This window comes from Dipodomys merriami, unplaced genomic scaffold (assembly GCF_024711535.1).
Source record: "Dipodomys merriami isolate MVZ:Mamm:240054 unplaced genomic scaffold, mDipMer1.0.p SCAF_638, whole genome shotgun sequence".
NCBI lineage: Eukaryota > Metazoa > Chordata > Mammalia > Rodentia > Heteromyidae > Dipodomys > Dipodomys merriami.
The window spans coordinates 335,874-357,715 of record NW_027206222.1 but is presented as its reverse complement, the minus strand read 5'-3'; the positions used below and the strand labels follow the sequence as shown (position 1 = coordinate 357,715).

General features: G+C 36.7%; 1 protein-coding gene and 1 long non-coding RNA gene across 9 annotated transcripts in view; one reads left to right on the top strand and one right to left on the bottom strand.

Moving 5' to 3' along the window:
* LOC138815316 (protein CFAP20DC-like) overlaps positions 1–13,908 on the bottom strand; it is a 200,762-nt gene extending 186,854 nt beyond the window's left edge. For 6 of the 7 annotated variants that reach the window (XM_070004655.1, XM_070004659.1, XM_070004660.1 and 3 more), the window contains exons 1-3: positions 13,642–13,908; positions 11,106–11,195; positions 8,045–8,138 (exon numbers count right to left, since the gene is read on the bottom strand). In XM_070004655.1, the coding sequence (XP_069860756.1) occupies positions 8,045–8,138; positions 11,106–11,195; positions 13,642–13,662 (205 nt within the window). In that variant the 5' untranslated portion in view covers positions 13,663–13,908. The remainder of the gene's footprint in view (positions 1–8,044; positions 8,139–11,105; positions 11,196–13,641) is intronic. The other variant, XM_070004658.1, reaches the window with a different exon arrangement.
* Positions 13,909–14,152: 244 nt separating this feature from the next.
* Positions 14,153–21,842, top strand: part of LOC138815317 (uncharacterized) — a 317,682-nt gene continuing 309,992 nt past the window's right edge. Inside the window, exon 1 of one of the 2 annotated variants that reach the window (XR_011368287.1) lies at positions 14,153–14,224. This is a non-coding gene — a long non-coding RNA (uncharacterized lncRNA). The remainder of the gene's footprint in view (positions 14,225–21,842) is intronic. The other variant, XR_011368288.1, reaches the window with a different exon arrangement.

The following is a 21,842-nucleotide window of genomic DNA, read 5'->3' as shown; positions in this document are numbered from 1 at the left end:
TTTGAGTGGGAGAGTTGCCTTCGAAGGCAACTAGTCTAAAATGATGCTATTTCCTATTCTGACTTAGTGAGCTTAGCAAAGAAGTATTTTAAAAGTGCCAATATGCTGGGCACTGGTGGCTCACACCTGTAATCCTAGCTACTCAGGAGGCTGAGATCTGAGGATTTTGGTTCAAAGTCAGTCCAGGCAGTTAAGTCCCCATGAGACTTTTATCTCCAATTAAATGGAGCTGTGGCTCAAAGTGGTAGAGCGCTAGCCTTGAGCAAAAAGAGCTCAGGGACAGAGCCCAGGCCCTGCATCCAAGCCCTATAACCACCACCACCAACAACAACAAAAGTACCACTACATTTATGGTAATATATAAAAAGACTTTCTGGCATGGTAGTATATAAAAAGACTTTCCTATGGTAAATTGCTTTTGTAACATTCCAGAGCAACTTAAACAGTTGCTGTTTAACCCAAATTTAGTCTCTTAATAATAAACACTTGGTCAAATATGCTAACAATATTTTAAAAGAGAAAACTTTTACTGAAAAGGAGTAAGCTTGTAAATTGGTCTTCAAAGGCAACAACAGAATAGAAAATATAACAGAAATAGAGAACAGGCTCTGATCCTAGAAAATTCTATAGGAATCCCGCCCTACAATATTTATGGGGAAAGATAGGCAATGAGAGTTATGCTCTACAAACCAGAGCTAGATAAGGATACTCAAATGAGGCCACCTTAAATAAGCCATCATTAATCTCCTGTATTTTGCACTGATTGGTCCTGTGGTGTTCAGACATGGCACAATGGCTTCAGTAAACAGCTCAAAGAGCATCAGAATAAATAAAATCAGTCTTTTAAAAAGGTCTCTAATTTATGCCACAAACCTCACTGAATCCGCTCTGATCCCTTCAAACACAAAGAACTTCACTTATAGGGTATTTTTGTATGAGCATTTTTAGAAATGAAAACTCTCTACCCTCACAAAAAGAACTTTATAATTCACCTTTCTCACTTATAGAAGCCCTAGTTCCCAAAAGATTTCACTTCTAAGGTTAAAAAGAAGTATGATGATACAATATGGTGATGATCTAACAGAGAAAAAAGTACTTTAATAACATTTGACACACAGATCCTATATGTCAGTAACGCTAAATAAACTTCACAGGAATATCTGTTCCAGTGGCCTAGTAAGTTTAAACAGACTTCAGGGCTACATTATATTTAAAATCACTCTAAGTAATACTGAATGTGAAACTACTGTAAATCAAAAATGCCCATGAAATACATATTTAGTCTTTTTCCTGAAATATTCAAGTTTGTACAATTTTGTAATCTGTTGAATGAGACAAATTCCTCCCTTTTTTAAAGGCTCAGGCCATGGTTGTTCCTCCTCCCTTCTCTCCCTCTCTCCATTCTTGGGGATTGAACTCAATGCCAAAGTGTTGTCCTTGAGCGTTTTTGTTCAAGGCTAGCCTTCTACCACTTGAGCCACACTCTATTTGTTTGTTTGTTTGTTTTTTGGTTTGTTTGTTTTTGGTAGTTAAATGAAGAGTCTCATGAACTTTTCTGCCCAGGAAAGCTTCAAACCACAATCCTTCGATCTCATGTCTGAGTAGTTAGGATTACAAGCATGAGCCACCAGGGCCCAGCCCTGTTTGCTTATGAATATTTTAAATGATACTTATAACTAGTAAAGTACCAGTAGATTTTTAAACAGTGATTTTATGCTTGTTTTGTTGAAGCAAATGATAGATTGTAGAGTTCAAATATATTTTACAAGGATTGCATTGTCCAAAGAGTTGGGATGAAAGCACAGTATAGCCATCTTTCATGAGTGCCTTAAGGAGCCATAACAGATGTTATTCCATTGTTCCTATGATAGCCCATCTCAAGTCACCAAACAAGAATTAATTATGTCTTCATTATGGACTATCCTAATCCCATAGAAAAATTAGTAAACTGTCTAGGCCCTTTGATTGTTTCCATTCTATGAAACTGATCTAATAGTTTAGATTTCACATAATAGGATAATATGCACAGATTAAATTAGCCCCATCATTCAGCAACTATTATTGAGTACCTACTGCGTAAAACATAACTCTTTGTTGAAGTTTTTGCAGCAAATAAGACAAACATGGTCTCTGTTCTTTGGAAATTTTATTCTATGTCTATAGAAGACAGTCAAGGATCTATGGTAGCATATGCTAAAGGGATAAAAGGATGGTATGTGAAGAAATAAAGCTGAAGTTCAACTGGGAAAGACAAGCAGAATTGAGCAAGAGGTTACAGGTGTAGGAGAAAGATACAAATGTTGAAGGCAAAGAAAATATTCCTTCCTGTGATGGGAAAGGACACAGTATATGGAACGAACATTAAAAAGTTTAATGGGTTGGTAAAAGATAGAAGAGAAAAAAAGAGCAGGAGGTAAGTCAGAATCCAATCACATGGAGTCTTACAGATGATGTGAAGAACATAGATCACTAAAATCAATGGGAAGCCACTCAGAAATGCATTTGTTTATGAGGTATAGCCTTACTTGAGTGCTGTGTTTCAGGCAGTGTTCTTGGTGAACAAAGTAACAAATTATCTCTGCCATGGGACTTATTTTCTGCTGATGAGAAAAAATAAATAAACCTAATAATTGCACAGCATATTAAATAGTGATTTAGGTATTGTGGGTGGGGCATAGAAATGAATAAGAAGGATCGAGAGTGGAGAAAGAATAGGACATACAATTTGTAACAACAATAGAGCAAGTAAGGTTCATTGAGAAGGTGATTTTTTAGTAAAAGGCTTGAAGAAGAGAAGTGAGCCTTGTTGCTCTTTGAAGAAAGAAAACTAGACAGATGTGCACAGATGCTAAAATGGTAGGGTATTAGCTATCAAAATAGCAATGAGTCCTGTATGGCTATAGTGTAGTAAATAAAAGAAAAAAATTATAGGAGATAATACTAATGTTAAGAAGTTTACTGATATTTCGTAGTCCTATAGTCACTTGGTTTTTACTCTGTGAGACGTTGAGGCATTTTCAACACAGGAGTGACATGACTTACATATTTTTTTAGAATTTAAAAATAATGCTCTGGCTGCTAATTTGACAAAAGACTATAGGGAGGCCAACTCAGAAACAGGGAGACCCCATTGAAAAGACAACTGCAGTAATATAAACATGAGATGATGGTGGTTTGGAGTGGTAGCAATAGCATTGGAAGTGGCAAGAAATAGAGTCTCAATCTTTAAAAAAAAATACTGCCAAGATCTTCCTGATGGACTAAATTTTTTAAAATGAAGAAAAGTAGATGCTTATTTAATTAAGAGTTTTGAGGCTGAACAATTGAAAAGGCAGGATTCCAACAACCAAAATGAGGCTATAGGAGCAGGAAGCATTTCTAGGAGACAAGGCTAAAAGTTAGGCTTTTAATATACTACATTTAAACTGTAGAAAATGGCATGTCTTGAATTTTTTTTAAGTGGCTTTCAAGTAACATTTCTAGATTAAGTTCAATTACCATTATATATTCCTATTTTAAGAGTAAATATACATTGACCATAAATTTGGCAGTACGTAGTTCATGTGTGTTTCTGACTAGGTATAGGGAGCATAAGCAATTGATATTTAAGTTTGTAGTTAAGAAGTCTGAGCTGGAATTATAATCTGAAGTGATACAGTACTTAAATTCACAAACTTGATGCCAATAACCAAGGGAGTAAATGTAGGTTGAAGGGCAAAGATAACCCAGGGGTTTTGCAACATTAACACGGGTTGGTGAGAAGAGAAAGAACCACAAAAGGAGACAGAAAGACCAATGTTATGGGCAGAGAAGTAGAAGATTGAGCATCCTGGAAGATGGATAAATAAAATGAATTTGGATGGTGTCTGCTTTCTCAAAAGCTGCTGATAAGTGAAGTATGATAAGAACAGACAACTGGGCTACTGGATTCAGGAACACAGATCACTAGTGACTTTGATAAGAGCCCTTTAGTAGAATGGTGAAATGAGAGCCATGGGAATGTTTCAAACAGAAAGTCATGATTTCAAAAAGAATACTAAGCACCAAAGTGGGGCATGAGGCAGCCTAGGGAAACCTTGTGAAGATGACCTAATTTACCAGAGCACCCAAAACTAAGATTACATAAGTTCTCAAGTATGCCATTTGATTTAGAGGCTAGAGCAGAGAAAACAATGGATTCAAAGGGGAGGGATGGGTGAGAATGTTGAAAGGGGTGACATTGACCAAAATATTCATAAACTGCTTTGTAAAATGGCAACTCTTGCATACAACTACTTAATGATTTTTTTTAATCCCCTACCTAACAACAACAAAGAAAAAGCCTCAAACAGAAGGTCTTGAAGTCAGCCTTGGAAATGACAGATGTTTATGTGTGTCAGAGATGCTTTTCATATGTAACAGAGTCCATGATGGAGAACAGCAGGGACTTATTTAACTGACAAATAATTCACCAAGTCTCATCATCGCGGCCACATGGTTACAACTAGAAATTATAAATCAAATGTCATGGTTTCTTATTGTGATAAGTTTCACAAACGTATTGAACATCAACTGTGTGCCAGACATTAAGGAATACAAAGAAGATTCATGATCCCTGCTATGGAGAAGTAGATAAGCTAGTAACTAATACTGCAAGCTGCTTACTTGATAAAACATAGAAAAATTTATTTGAAAATCTGATAATTTAGAAATCTTCAAATATAAGTTAATCCAGAAATACTTTTTATAAATAGCCACACATAATTTCATTGTTAAACTTTCTTCTGAAATACCTAATATCATCAGAAACACATGAGGTATCTATGTCAAGTTTGCATGAGGAAGGTGTATCTTATAAGATAGGAATACATAATGTTAACTAATTTAGAAATGCTAATTGAAAGCCATTTTTCCATGCAAGACATGCCATTTAATTTAAGTTTAACCATATCAACATCACCCAGAAGGTCATTTTATATAAGTAAAAATAACTATAAATTTCTGTTATTGAAAGTCCCAAATAACTAATCTTAGAGGCACTAGTACAATGCAGGCTATAAAACCTGTTCCATTTGTTGCAGTGCTGCATGTGCTACAGAAAAGCCGGATTAATTTTTAATTGCAAAGCATTGTGCAAAAAATACATTAAAAGATTCTTGTTTCTTTCAATTGAAAGCCATCATCCTTTTCACTTGCAAAGGTAATTATAACACATTAAATCTGATTTCTGAGGGAAAACCCCCTAGACAAGATTAGGAAGGAAGAGTTTATATTTAATCATTTTGCCTTTGGTGAAGCCAAATGAGAAGGTTATTAGAAATGATTGGTATTTATCACTAACATGCATATAAGCATAGATGCTGAGGGCATTAAACAGAGGTAAGCTTTATCAGTGGAACAGTAAGAAAAATCTCCAAAGTATTAAGTGGCTTAGAACAGTCATGTTCCTGCAAAGTCAATGCATTGAAATCAGAATTGATACTTTGAAGCAGATGGACTGTGTTGCTGTAAGAATAAATTATAGGGGCTAGGAAGGTGGCTCAGTGGTAGAGCGCTTGCCTTGCATGCCTGAGAACCTGGGTTCGATTCCTCAGCACCACATAAGCAAAAAGAAAAAAGCCAGAAGTGGCGCTGTGGCTCAAGTGGTAGAGTGCTAGCTTTGAGCTGAAGAGCTGAGGGACAACACCCAGGCCCAGAGTTCAGGCCCCACGACCGGACCCAAAAAAAAATTTTTTTTAAAAAAAGAATAAACTATAGTCTCAGACATGTTTCCATAGCTCATCTTAGTTTACCTCATTTATAAGGATAAATTTATGTGGAAATGAAAAACAAACTGCTTTTTAACACATACAAATAGAAACTATCAGAAAACTATTATAATAATTGTAGTACAGTAATTTAAAAATCATTTTAATGACTAATTTTTCGCTATTATCTATTCCTTAAGTTGCTCAGGGGTAAGGAACGACCAGCCCTCCAGCCATAAGGCCCAAGAAATTATTTGGTGCCTAAAGGTTTAAGACCTATATGCTTATTGCTAATCTCCTGAACTAGTATTGGTGATTTTATATGGCCTGTGACTGATGTTATAAATATCCAAACAGTCTTTGGCAGAAAAAAAAAGGTTTCTTATCTCTGGAAGGAACACTAACAAACCAATTTAAAACAAATTTTCTTCTGTCTGTAACTTACATAGCTTGGTATGAGTCTTAGAAATCTAAATGCATGCAGTAGCAGGAAATGGCACATGGAAGCTTAGGAAGCTGAACTGGAATTAGAAAATAAGGTACCAACAGGTCTTTTCATAGTGCCTAGTACACAGTAGGTACTCAATGAATGTTCTTAAGAATGAAGAAAAGGTTCATATGATAGTAAATACAAAATACAATTGTCTCCATATGCTAAATACCTGAAACTTATATTTAACACACAGGACACAGTAGGAAAAAAATCTGATTAACTATTTGACAAATCATGTTCCTTAAGTAATATCAGTTTACACAAAGACTAATAAGGTGGCAGTCTTCAATGTTATTTAACTTACAAACAACTGGGCTTTTTATCATAAATTTAGTTGATCTCACAGGATTCCTTTTACTTTAAATGGGTGGTGTTTAATTATACCATCATATCCATACTTCATAAATGATACAATTGATACTTACTAAACTTTTTTTTTTGCAATACTGAGGTTTGAACTCAGTTCTTCATACTTAACTGGACAAGGGCTTACATCTGCCATTTGAGCCATGCCTCCATCCCTGTAGCTCTAGCTATTTTTCAGATGAGATCTCATGTTTTAATGCCTAGGAACAGTCGTGGACTTCGATTGTCCTACTTCTGCCTTTCATGTGTCTGGCATTACAAGTGTGAACCATCACACCCATATTGTTCTTTTTTTTCCAGATTTTTAAAATTTTATTGTAAAGGTGATATAAAGAGGGATTATAGTTACATAAGTCAGGCAATGATTACATTTCCTACTGAACAGTGTCACCCCACTCCCTCATTCTCTCCTAGTTTTTCTCCTCCTGACTTTTTTCTCCCCACACCCCAAGTTTCCAACATAGTGTCTAGAGGGTTTCACTGCTGAATTGCTTCACCCTTTGTCCCACTGTTTCTTTGGTTCCTTTTTCCCTCCTAAATCAGATAAAGTTATATTCAAGAAAAAGGGTACAGAAATAAAAAACAGCAACAGAAAGGAATAAACCAAGGAGAAAAGAAAAGAAGAAAAAAACCGAAAAAAAGTACAATAAAAAAATCTCTTGCTTCCATTTCTTGGAGTTCATTTCTATAAGCATCTTTTTATTTATTTATTTATTTTGGTCGGTAGTGGGACTTGAACTCTGAGTCTGGATACTGTCCCTTAGCTCTTCAGCTCAAGGCTAGTGCTCTATCACTTGAGCCACACTGCCACTTCCAGTTTTGGTGGTTTATTGGAGATAAGAGTCTCAAGGACTTTTCTGCCCAGGCTGGCTTTGAACCACGATCCTTAGATCTCAGCCTCCTGAGTAGCTAGGATTATAGGCGTGAGCCACTGTCACCCTGGTTCAAAACCAGCCTGGGCAGGAAAGGCCATGCAACTCTTATCTCCAATAAAATACTCAGACAAAGCTGGAAGGGGTGCTGTGGATCAAAGTGATAGAGTGCTAGCCTTGAGCAAAAGAAGGTTAGGGACACCACTTAGGTACTAAGTTCAAACCCCAGACTCTCTCACCCCCTAAAAAAAGTCATGGCCAAGTATTGGTGCCTTACACCTGTATCCCAGAGCTACTCAGGTTTAAAGCCAGCCTGGAAGGAAAAGCTATGAGACTCTTACCTCCAATTGACCACCTAAAACTGGAAGGGAACATGGCTCAAAGTGGTAGAGCACTATCCTTAAGCAACAAAATTCAAGTACAGTGCCCAATTCTGAGTTCAAGTGCCAAGATTGGACCAAAAGAAAGTTAGATTACCTCACATCAACAAATTCCAATGAAAGTCATATTAATATGCCTGCTCATAAGTTATAAAGAATAACTTTTTTAAATGTTAACTTACAATATGAAAAAAAAATTTTACTTACGGATTTGCTTATTCTCCTTTGGTAACTGAATTTTGTTTGTTTGGCTGCTACCTTCCAGGACAAAAACAAAACTTTTAACTTCTTTATCAAACTCCTAAGAAACAAAATGAAAACAGTGGTAACTGAAGCATACTTGATTTGTCTTCTTTTATAAAATCGAAACTGAAATTTTACCAGAAAAAAAGTTTCATATTCAAATGACTTCAAAGTAGACTAAGGCCTTGATGATATTCTTTCCTGAGACCTTCTTGGAATTGGAATATGAAAGCCATTTTAAGCCATTTGGCAAATTCCCTCCTATATGAGTACATCTTTCTTGAAAAGTGATAAAAGTTTCCAACTTCAGGAATTGCAAGTCACTAACCTAGAATTTCCTGAGTTTACCTGCTCATCATTGCTTTTCACTTATTTCTAATAGCAATCCCTATATGTATAAGAAATCAACTAATGCATGTATATCCAATCTGGATATAATTTCTTGGTTTCAGGCCATTGCTTAAACAGAATTATTATTGCATCATTTTTTTACCTACAATGACTATGAAACTTTGGTATGTCATTTATTAGAAATTAATATGAATTACATGTTACAACTAAGGTTACCTTTAAAAGCTAACAAGAGAGGCAGAAAACAAACCCAGAAATGAAAAACTTACATGAGTGTAATCTCCCTTAATCAAAATGCTAGTGAAAAGAAATATTTTTAATTTATTTCTGTGATACTGAGGACTAGAACTGGGACATTGTATAAGCTAGGCAAGCTTACATCCCCAGCCCTTTTGTTTGCATTTTGTTTTTGAGATAGGATCTCACTAACCTTGTACAGGCTGGTCTAGAACTCATAATCCAATTTCCTGCTACCATTCCTGAATAGCTGGAATTCCAGGAGTATGCTACTATACCATTTTTTAATCTTTAAGCATAAAGCTTCCTTTTCATATTAAAATAAGTATATTACAATGCAAAGAATTAAGTAACAAACAAATGTAGTAAACTCATAACAGTATCATCTTTATGTATTTGAAAAGAACATACAGGCACAAAGTATGTTATTTATTCCACTGATACACAATTGACCAGATGCTTAAAACTTTTAAAATAGCTTATCAAAATCTTCACATGGTTATAAACCACTGAATACTTCAATTCTAGTCCAGCTTTTCAAACAGCATCTCCCACTTTACTCCTTCCCCCCTTAACTTTCATTTAGTCTCTTTCATTTAGCCTTCTTTCAAGTCTCTTGCACATTCTAAGTGCTCTCCTGATACAATGGTTCTGCACAAGCAAATTCTTTTTTCCTGAAAGGTTCTTCTGACCACCAGCCCCAGTAGGTACCTAGCTGACTCAAAGAACTCAAACGCCACTTCTTCAGGAAAGCCCTTCCTGATCTATGTGCTGAATGTTCAGTGTACTATTTATCTCATTCATAGCAACAGCTTTGCAATTTTAGGTTTCTCTTCTGTAGGTCTAGGGTTCCTAGCCTAGCAGATGGGAATGCAAATAACTATTCCACAAGGTTATCATTTAGATTATACAACATTTTACAACATAAATAATGTGCTTAATGCTATGCTTGGCAAACAGCAAGAGATCAATTAATAGTAGTTCTAAGAGAAGCCATAAAATAAGGTCCCCAGAAAGGCATTTCTTTTTTGGATATACAAGAGAAGAGGAAGAGATAAGGACAGGGATATATATACAGATTTTTAGATGTGATGGGTTCTCTTTTGCCTATGAAGTAGGTAACAAATAGCTTGTAGTGAATGAAGAGGTCTTGTCCAGGGTATGGGTTGAGGATAAGAGTCTGGAGCCTAAAGGTTGGAAAATAGAAGATAATCGGAGAAATGATCTTTTTGGAAACCAAGACAACATAACAATAAACCTCTTTGGGCTGTTCAGAATACATATATAGTGTTAACAATCTGAAAGCTGTAGATGTTTTCTCCAAAGGTACTAAGGAGCCAGATACAGGCAAAGAAAAGACTGTGGATACAGGGCTGGCTTGGCAGGTATAATGAAAGGACAAAGTGCTAAGGCACTCAGTGTCTTGACTAGAAAATGACTGAAAGGATACCTTACTTTTAAAATTTGGGGAAAAAAAGAAAGTTAAGTAGAGAAAAAAATGAAACTAAACACAATGACTGAAAGGTCTCAATTAGACTGAAGAACAAACCCAGTGGGAGAAAACTGAACAAGAACTCTTATGAAGCAAAGACTGGGGTTAGAGAAAGATGTCTCCATGTTTCACTTAGTAATTTCAGGATTCCTACAGTTTGTAGTGATAAGGTCCAGATAAGGTCCAGGGTGTGACCATGGGCATGATGCTATAACTATGGAAAATGTCATTAGATGTCATTTAAAATTAAGAAATCAAGGTGGGCACCAGTGGTTCCCACCTGTAATCTTAGCTACTTGGGAGGCTGAGATTGGTTAAGTTAGAGATTGGAAGCCAGCCTGGATATACCACTATAAAGACACTTCTCAACAGCTGGTCATATTGATGTATGCCTGCCATCCTGGCTATGTGGGAGGCTGAGATCGAGAGGATGGATGAGTAGAAAAACCTGTGAGCATCCAACTCAATGAAAGACGCTTGCATGGCAGTGTATGCTGGTCATCCCAGCTATGGAAGGAAACAAAAAATGGGAGTATGGTTCAGACTAGGGCAGGATCCAAGACCTTATCTCAAGGACAATCAATGCAAACACTTGCACTTATCAAGTGCAAGGTCCAGAGTTCAAACCTCAGGTACAAACACAAAAGGAAGGGGGGGGGGGGAATCAAGAAACTGAGAAGCCTAGAGCTTAGAGAGATTTTCCTTACTGATAAATAAGTCAATTAAAATGATGTATCAATATTAAGAAGGGGTATGAGCTGTGTGCCAAAGTCTTAAATAATGGAGGAGTGGTGTCTAGAAGAGCTGCAGTCAACCGTCACAAAAGGATTTTGGAGGGAAAAAACAGGAAAAACAGTTCTGAAAACTGATCAGGGCCTTTTCACTAAAATCTTCCCTCACATACATCTTCCCAGGATTTAGGTAGCTCTAACTTATGGCACTTACTTTCCAAATCACAGATGGACTACCAAGAATCTTCCATTTTGCTCCAGGATTTTTCCCCTGAGCACTAAAAATTTCAACAAATGCACCTCCCTAGAAAATAAAAACAAGATATTTGAAGTGAAATTTAATGCTAAGCATGAAATAGTATCCAGCATATAGTGCAAAACCGTGTTCCGAGCATCTGTCAGTTAAGAAGGTCTTAGAAGAAACATTATCCCTCTTATTATGCCTACTTTATACCTTGATTGTATCTATGCTACAACTGTTCTGATTTGAGGTCACCTTGGATTAATGGTTTAAGAAACTTTTAAATCACGTTAAAAATTAGATAAATTATGCCATATAAACAGATCATGCTTGTAAAACATCTTTTGCAATGTAGAGCTTAAGTTCAATTCTGAAACTAAGCCAATAAATTCAGATCATTATCTGTGAAATACAATGTTCCCAGGCATACTGTCCAAGGCTCCAAAACTGGCATTTTAACTCTCTGACTTTAGAATTATTTAATTTCTTGGATTTTCATTTGTAAATGGGTATTAGTTATCTATTTGTGTCAGTAAACATTATATATATATATATATATATATTCAGAGAGAGAGAGAGAGAGAGAGAGAGAGAGAGAGAGAGAGAGAGCGCGCAAGCACGTGCCAGGGCTCAATAGGGCCATTTAAATTATTCAAGAAAAAAAAGAAAAATTAAGTAGTTTAGTACTGATCAATAAAAATAACTACTAAGGATTTGAGGGAAGAATTTTATTTTGAGCATTAGCACAATATCTTTTTATTAATGAAAATCAATTTGGTAATGCTTAAGAAAAAGAATAATTTCTACAAAAAGGAATCATTTATATATACACGTTACTTGTTCCCTGATGTAAACTTAGGAACACAGGGAAATGGCCTATGTAAAGACGCTAAAGATATTACTAAATGTCCACATGCTTTAAATATAAAAACAGGAGAGATAAATGACTGTCCCTAAGTAGGAATTTAGTGCAAATATGGAGATCCCGAAAAGATCAATGTGATTTGAATTACAAACATCATAAGAAAAAAATCAATCTCATTTTTTGTAACGAATTTCCATTGTTTCATCTTTTTCTCTGTAATATAAAGATACTTTCACTTCTGAGTCTTAACACCTAATCACTTGAAGTTTTGACATTTAATTTCTTCTTCCCTGGGCAGTATCATGTGCAAAATCATATACAGGATAGAATTACTACAGCTTCTAAGAACAGGTCATATTTCACTGAATTTTGAATTTGAGACAACTGAGCTTTTAAAACAGAAAACCCTTCATACTTAGTAGAATAACAAATGTTGTCTCTCCAATTCTTTTTTACTTTCCCATGTTTTCTAAGTTTCTCCCAACAGGTATATTGCTATTTTACCATGTTATACCTTATCTAAATGAAGTGAAATAAACTCTAAATTTTAACTCATATAACCATTTTTTTTAACTGAGATGGAAGAGAATTTCCTAATATGCTGTGCATAGATAGTATTTGACAAAAAGACAGAAGCAACAAAGAGGTGGAGAAGTGTTAGTTCTGTTTAGGCACAGTGACAAAGGTCCTAATAGCAGAGCTAAGATAGTAAAGAGACTGTAAATAGGGACTGTCATCCCAGGATGAGGTCAGGAGGGCAGGACAGGAGGCTACCATCAAGGAAGAGCAGCAAGAGAACTGCACAATGAACTGCAGGAATTTCAGGGAGACACCCCAGGATACTTAAGGTGACAAGGAACAGCCAGAAGCAGGGTTCCTCCTCCATTTGAGCTCCTTGTACTACTTCCAGGAGAAACAATCACTTGAGGTAAGTGGTTTTAATGGAACATTTAACAGCCCCATGTAGGATTTCGGAGTTACCAGATCTGGAGGGGGAAGGGGGCAGGAAGCCTGCATTTTTACAAGTATCCCAAAGTGACACTGATGTGAGAGGTTAACTATCCCAGTTAGGGTAAAAATAACAGCACAGAGCCAAAATGCTTATTTCCACTCTGGGTTTAATTCACCACTACTAGGGTACATTAATGGCAAGTACCTCAGGTGCTTGTTAAAACTCAAGATTTCTATGTCTCCCTGCTCTCAAGACTGACTGACCCAGGAGGAGGTCTGGGGTGAGGTTTAAGACCTGTATTTTCTTTAATATCATGTTATTGTTATTATTAAGAGTGTTGTACAGAGGGGTTACCATTTCCTAGTAAGGTAACTGAGTACACAGACTTCTTTTATTTTTGGACGATGTCACTCCTTAGCCAGAATCTACCATCTGCTTCGAGAAGCACCCTTTGGGAGTGAACAAAAGCCATATGTCAGATGGCTAGAACTCGGTTGCTTTTTTCCTTTTTGGGTGAAGACCACTCATCTCTTTGTTCTTCTTCACCCCTCCCCCAAGGCCACCCTTTAATTTCTTTTCACCCCTGCCCCTCCGCGGCCATATGACTGGGGGCGGGGTATCCTTCACCCAGCTCACCAGCTACCTCACCCCGGAGAAAGCTACAGACCGCTTGGAGAGCAGTTCCGGGTTACCTGGTACTCATTTTTGAACATTCCCGCTGAGGGGCCCGGGACTTGGGGGACACAGAGTCCAGCGAGAGGCGTGACCCTGGTGGCTGGAAGCGGCGGGCGGGCGGGCGAAGAACGAAGGGCTTCGCGCGCTCCGCGCCGATTCTGTCAGGCTCTTCTCAGTTCCCCGGTCAGCTCCACTGTGAGCTGCCGACCCGCAGCATCACCATCGCCGCCTCTGCCTCGGGGGCGCCGGGGTTTGCTGAGGGAACCTGGGCCCGGGCGGGCTCAGGGAAGTCTCCCGGGGAGTGAGAGCGCCCGGTAACCTACGTGACAGGGAGGCGGTGCTGCACCAGAAACCAGAAAGCCGCGCGCGCACCCAGAAAAGGCGGGAGACTGCCTCCGCCCCGCCCCTGAGTCCAACCGGAAAGCCCCACCCCCCTGCATTCTGGACGCTCCCATTGGCTACCATCAGGCCCTTACGCATTGCGTAGCTCAGGCTTCTTAGGAGGCCACGCAGCGGCGTGGCGTTGCCCTGACAACGGAGAAGCTCTAAAGATGGGCTTGGGCGAACCAGGACTGGACCTCTCCGTTGGTAGTAGCTAATGTGAGTCACAAAGCTGAAATCTAGCTTTAAGGGTTACCCACCCAGGTTCGGGACTTTTCTGGTGTGACTCTCACGGCTATATAACTTGTGTTTGATTAGGTGGCTGTTAGTTCTCAGATTTCCAAACTTGACTGGGTACCATTTTTAACATGGACTCCCTATAGTTCAAATGTAAGGCATGGGTTAGACCCTTTTCAGGTAGGAATGTTTCCTTTAGTTTCCGTTGTGGCTTGATATCATTCTACTCCATCCAAAAGCCTCAAATATTTATTGTCCTTATCACATGTCAAACACGGTGTCCTGTATGCATGAGATGCAGAAATGATATCAAGGCTTATTCCTCAGGAATAAGAGGAGATGAAGGAACATTCTAATATCAAGGTAGGAGCTTCACACAGCTATGAATTGAATTACAATTTATTAAATCCAGATATTCTGATTTTTAGGGTTTGAACCTAGTTTACTTGTTTACCAAAAATTTTCCCCCTCCCAGAGCTTTGTGTTACAAACTTTGGAAATAATGATCAAGAGATACAGTCTCTGTCTTACAAGACTTAACTATGTACAGGGAATATTTATTTATTCTTTCATTTAAGCATCCAGTTCCACTTCCTGGTATGCGTGGCCTTTGTACAATCGTCTCTTAATTGGACTTAAAGACTGACGTTTAATGAATACAATATGATGAAATTGTTGAGATGCACTTTTGGAGATTAGGTTACAAAAAGACTATGATGTCTGTGTGCTATTTTTCCCTCCTCCTTTCTTTCTTTCTTCCCTCTCCCTTAATTTTTCTTGCCACTCCTTCCTTGTTTTCTTGGCCTTTCACTTTGAGGGAAACAAGATGCTGTGTCAGGGGTGGCCCCATTAAGAGTAAACTGTTGTTGCCTTCATAGTGAGGACCAAGTGGGCTTGAAAGTGAATCCTTCCTGGATCAAGCCTGGATGTGACTCCATCTTGGTTGATATTTAGAATGCAATCCTGACCTTAAGTCACTACACACACCTAAGTTATACCTTAATTTCAAACACCCAAATATTTTGCAATATAAGTATTTATATTTGCAAAATAAGTATTTATTGCAACCTTTTAAGTTTGGGTATAATTTTTACATAGTAATAAAAAACAAATATGCTCCTTACATGCCCAGACTTACTTATCTAAATCACAAATACATTAATCTTTCTTACATTATAGTCCATATGCTGATTTACATATGACCTTCTCTTTTCTAAGCTTTTCTAAGACTCCTAATAATTAACATCATGCTGGCCTGCTTTTAAATCATTCTGCACATTGTACCCACAGCCATGTTTATAAAAGCCACATCCATTCATACTATTCCCCTATATATAAACCTTTTATGGCTATATAACCTGTTGGACTCTGTAATATCTAACTTTATTACCAATTTCTTTCTGCATTATTAATCCTCTTTCATTTGAAGCACATTGAAAGATTTTTAAGTTCTTCATGATCAGTATGTTCTCAAATGAGACCTTTGTGATTTCCTTTGAATGTATCTTTTCCTCCCTTTTTTCCTTGGTTAAGTGCTTGGGGGTCCCCATCTCAGAAAAGCCTTTATTGTCTTTAAAAAGGTCATTTTGGGGGACTTCACACGCTCCTTTATGTAAGCTCTCATAGCATCTTAGCACTTAAGTTTATCGAAATCATTATTTAAATTTTATGTGTCATTTTAATGTTGACCATCTTTATTGGACTGTAGGTTTCAAGATATATGTCTATTTTGTTCACTATTTAATCCCTAGTGCCTGGAATACTAGTTCAGCCTTGTACCTAATAGAATAAATAGTTATTGAGTGAGTGAAGGAAAAGGCAGCCAATGCATAGATTTTTTTTAAAGGGCGACTCTAAGTTACAGCAATTGAGAAAAATAAATCAGTTGAAAATTCATTAAGGTAAAAAGATAAATTAACAATCTCAATATCTTACGGGAAATTTTCTGGCAAAGTTAAAAATGATTAACTACTGGCTATCAGTAAATGTTATAACTCAAGTGTGTGTGTGTGTGTGTGTGTGTGTGTGTGTGTGTGTGTGTGTGTGTGTGTGTGTGTGTGTGTGTGTGTGTGTGTGTGTGTGTGTGTGTGTGTGTGTGTGTGTGTGTGTGTGTGTGTGTGTGTGTGTGTGTGTGTGTGTGTGTGTTGTGGGGCTTGAATTCTGAGCCTGGGCGCTGTCCTTGAGCTCTTCAGCTCAAGGCTAATGCTCTACCACTTGAGCCACAGTGCCACTTCCAGGTTTCTGGTGGTTAATTGGAGATAAGACTCTCATGGACTTTCCTTCCCAGGCTGCTTTTGAACTGTGATCCTCAGATCTCACCCTCCTGAGTAGCTAAGATTATAGGCATGAGCCACCAGTGCCCGGTTCAACTGGTTTTGTTTCTCACCACTTCTTTATGCACTTTAGGCCTGGAAGGAAATAATGACCAATGTCCTCACTTTTTAGAGATAAAACAATAGCCCCAAATCGAGTGTCTTCCCCTAATCCTCCTACCTCCTAACAGGTCCAAGAGACTTACAATGGTATTTTCATTGGCAAGTGTGGCATAGGGACTGTTCAGTCAATGGGGAAATCTGAAAGCTGCTCCACTCAGATCAACATTGTTAGTGGGGCTAACACTCCTTAACACTGACTGTGACCATAACAAATAAAAGAAGCCATATGCTTTAAGAATAAAAACTCAAACTCAGAGATAGGAGAAGATCCAGTCTTATAATAGCAATCACTTTTTGGATGAAGTCTTGTTATGAACCAAAACTTGAATTTGACTATGACTTCAAGAATGTCTACCAGAATTTGGGGTTGAGGGGAGGAGAGAAGCCAGTCTTCCCAAATAACTTGGCTTAAACCAAGTTATGTTCATTTTAAAGACAGTGAAACTGTTTCTTTAATTGCTATAATTTTTTAAGAAGTCAGTACATTTGGTAATTGCATTAAATTGCTTAACTTAATTTGACAACAGTAAGAATTAGTCATTTTGCAAGCTTTAAAGTGCTTTCTTTGTTCTACAAAGAAAGTAATTTGGTGATATAGTAATATTATTAAAGGATATTTGGTGGTATTTAAAGTTGAATAGATTTTAAACAGCTCTCAAAGGTGGCAGAATCTCTGTTCTAGTGTATGCTAGTGCAATCACTCAAATTAAATTGTACAATTATCAACTGGATAAGAAACACTATCTTTTGAATTAAGAATGTACTGTATTGACCACAAAATAGCTGTAGATTATATTTTGGCAGTAGTTCATAATTGGACTATTTATCAAAAGAAAAATTAAAAATAAACCACTGATTATAGCATCAGAATTTGCCATACTGCACAAGAACTTAGAAATATTTAATACTAATACTTACCTAGATTTATTTCACACTATAGAACTTCATTAATTCTAATCATGCTGAATTGATAGAACTTTTACACTGATTACTTGATAGTTTTATTTCTGAGAAAAATTAGTTATAACCAAGTCATCCATTTGATCATTGTTTTGAGAGAAGTTATATCTTCTTTTTCAAGAGATTCTTTTATGGGCATGCATTGGAAACTTTTACTGTTTGTAGGTTTTCCTCTCAAATTGTTTTCTCTCCTCCCTCAACTTTGACATTATATTCTGTGTTTTTAACAAGTTCTGTAAAAAGCATGCAGAAATTTGAAAATCCCAAATGTACCTATTACCTGAAGGTTTTCTCAGGAAAACAAAAGACATTCATGTATTCGAGGAGTTGGATATGAATATTTTTTGAAGTAAAATAGAAAACATTTTGGTTTTAAAAAATGAGTATATTTTCAAAATCCATCTTTGAGAAGATTAAACTAACTGAAAGACTATAAATGAATAGTAATCAGCCAGTGGAATGTCTATGAGGCCCCCAGAGATGGGAATATACAGTGGTTTCTGACCCTTGTAGCACAGTCTAAATTCAGATACTAGAATCTTCTCAAAATGATGTGTCTGGCTTCAGCATGTTGTATGTTCACTGGGAAATGATGTGAAATCTTTTCCAAAGTCAGATTACCATGCAAATGTCAGGTGTCCTACCTAATCAGTCTGTGAGTTTGTAAGGATTGTGAAGCTTTCTATTAGCTAAGATTGCTAAAATCCATCCTGAGAACCTTCTGGAACTTTCTTTTTGACCTTTACCTTTGTAGACTTACCTAACTGGCTAACTGGCTGTGGAGACAGGGCAGAAAGTACGAGGATATTTTGTTTCTGGGCTTTTTTTTGTACTGGGGCTTGAACTTGGGGTCTTACATCGACTCTTTCTGGACTTTTTTGTTGTTGTTCTTCACAGCTGGCACTCTACCACTTGAGCCACATCTCCAGTTTTAGCTTTTTGCTGGTTAATTGGAAATAAGATTCCTGTGGATTTGTCCTCCTAGGCTGGCTTCAAACATCAATCCTTAGTCCTCAGCCTCCAGAGTAATTAGGATTATAGGCATGAGCTACTGGCAACCAACTCTTACAATACTGTTGTCCCAAGCCGATGTATCTTACTTAAAAAGTTGCCATTTTCCTCCTGTTTGTTCCTAGCATTCTCCCATAACCATACACCTTGCTATGCAGCAAGGTGATTCTGGGTCTTTGTGAGGAGCAATGAGTGCAGAGTGCCTCTGTTCAGCCATCTTGTGTTATACAACTACTTTTTAATATTCATCAGGAATAGCTAAAGTGTATGCTAATCATAGTTATATGTTATGTTGTTGAATCTACTACTTTTCCCTGATACAATTTTGTATTCATCATATTGAACCAGAGATTTAGGGTCTGTTGAAATTTTGTCACTGTAGCCATATTTCTAATACAATCCCTAGATGAAGGAAATTGATGTTCTGACCACAGCCTTTAGTGCCTCCTCCTCCATCCACCCAATGATTGGATTTTTTTTTGCTGGTCCTGAGGCTTGAACTCAGGGCCTGGGCACTGTCCCTGAGCCTCTCTGTGCTCAAGGCTAGCACTCTACCTTTTGAGGCACAATACCACATCTGCAATGATTGGATTTTTGAACTTTCAATTTCAAAACTAGCATTTCTCACTTGAATCTGGAACTCATTTGCTGGCTCTTCTTTCTTCCTCACACCCTCCAATAAGAAGTATTTCTACTGGAACTCTTCCTCATTCTTTCAAAGAGAACTTGACAACTAATGGATGCAGGGTTAGCTATGAAAGTCACAGTCAGCACTTCAGTTAAGTTTTTGTGTTCTTTCCAATTAAAAGAGCTGAACTTAAATGAGAACTTACTTTGTATAAAGTCCTAATCTCAGTGCCTTATTTTCATTCATTCTTGCAGTCCATTCATCTCAAGAGATAGATACGAATATTATAAATAAATCAGTACAGAGAGAATAAGTAACTTGCTGAAAGTCATAAAATATCATACTAAAGTGAGAAAAAATGGGATTTTCTAAAAAGTGCCAAGAAAAGTATAAATTAGGTTTTCTTGAAGGAAGTGACACATCCTCTAGAAAAAAATTAAATCTGTAGATGTGGTTATGAACATAGATGAGCATGAAGAATAAAAGACATGGCATTTCTACATACTATACTGAGATATCAAAATCATCTCTTTTTGGCTACTGCTGTCATCATCTATCTTTGTTATATGTATCTAAAGTACAAATAAGGTTATTTTAAAATATTTTGTGCTTCAAATAGAAAAAATTTAAAGAAATGTTGTTTTTGCTGTATCGGGCGAGGCCTGTGCTAGGTAGGTGTGTACCAACACCTGTACACAGGTGTTGGTATGGCCTTCCATAGCAACATTGATTCTTGCCAGTCCTCAGTCAGCTGGATGACAGTTACATGGTAAAAACAGAAGGCTACAAATAATCTTTGATATGGATACAGAATACATTCAACTATACTAAAATTAATACTATCTATGTATTGATAATAAAATTGTTGTGTTAAAAACAGGCTGAGACTTCTGCAGAATAAAAATTGTATCTCTGTTTAATATTGCTTAGGGAAACTGCTACTCTTCTGATAGGGGATTAGAATTGTTACTTAATACTTAGTTGTTTTAGCTGTTAGTTGGATCTCTCTATATCTTTGTTCTATTTATTTATCTTCTTCATTTGTTCACTTAGACTTTTTTTCAATCCTTCTATCTTTCCAAATAGCTCTTTTAATTTCTTTAAGGCCAAAATATAAATATTAAATAAAAATATTAATATGCAAAGGGAATTTTTTCTGCATACATGCTTGCTTAGGAAATAATTCACTACTTTAAAAGATAGTAATCCTAAAACCTCTAGAACCAGTGTTGGAATTGTGGTTTTTAAACATTTCATTATATAAGAACATCTAGATATTGTTGCAAATAATGTAAATATGCTAGAATATGAAAATTACATTTTGATTTGATTTGGGGTTAGAATATGCCAATAAATATTACTGCTCTAAAAATCACTTTCTTTTGTTACCATATTCAACAAAAATTGCTATAGAAAGGCTGATTCCTCTTTTGCTTCACATAGTTGCTGTTTTGGCATGCTGAAAATTGAATGGGCTTAATTTAGAACATTCTTTGCTGTATAAAAAATATCCAATGTGTAATATTAAAAACAATTTCTATAAAATAACCCAAAGGATGAATTTTAGCTTTTTAATCTAGAACAAATTATTTTAATTTGAGAATACATACAAATATGAATAAATATAATATGTAATCTTTGTGTATTATCATATAATTTTAAACTGAGTATTGGGAATTACAAGTCTCTGGTTGAATATTAAAGCAATAGCATCGTTTATTGAAATGTTGGGACTTTACAAAAATTTAAGTAGGAAGGATAATTCTAATTTATGTCAACTTAGAATTCATGTAGATGTATCTTAAACATAACTAAGAACATATCAGGTTGTTTTTTATTTGTACTTATTTTTTGTAAATTTGTACCTATACTACAGCTTCATCCCAGGACTCTGTGCACTCACTCAGCGGCTGGCATTCTACCAGTTGAACCACACTCTCTGACATTTTGCTCTTTTACTGGGATGGAATCTTGCAGACTTTTCTGTCCAGGCTGGCTTTGGACTTCAATCTATCTTCTCTGAGCCTCCTGAATATTTAGGATTATAGGTGTGAAAGCTACTGGCATCCAGCTTAGGTTTTTTCTTAAAAAAAAAGTTTCTTTCTAATTTTTGGATTTTGGAATTGAGTCTAATTAAAGAAACAAAGTGTTCATTTGCATGTTATGGTCTTATTTATATGTTATGGCCTCCTGTGTATCTCAAAAACCAAAATGACCAGTAATGATTCTAATTATCATTTTAGTCAACTAAGGATATTTATTCTGTAGAAGCAACACCTTCAAACATCAGAAACTTGAAAAGGGTTTTATTTTGTGATCTTATAGCATTTGTTACCTCATTTAACTGAAGCTCTTTTTGATGTTACCTTCATTCTGGGAACTTTGCAGTAAGAACAGACCCTTCATGGAAGTTGCCACTCTTAAGGAAATAATTCTATTGTACGATCTCCCATACGTCAACATCTCCTTTGAACTGTTTATTTCTTTTACATACAAGATATGCTGATACTCTATTCAGAAATTCTACTAGGTATAAACTCCAGAGAAATGAAAACATGTGTCCATC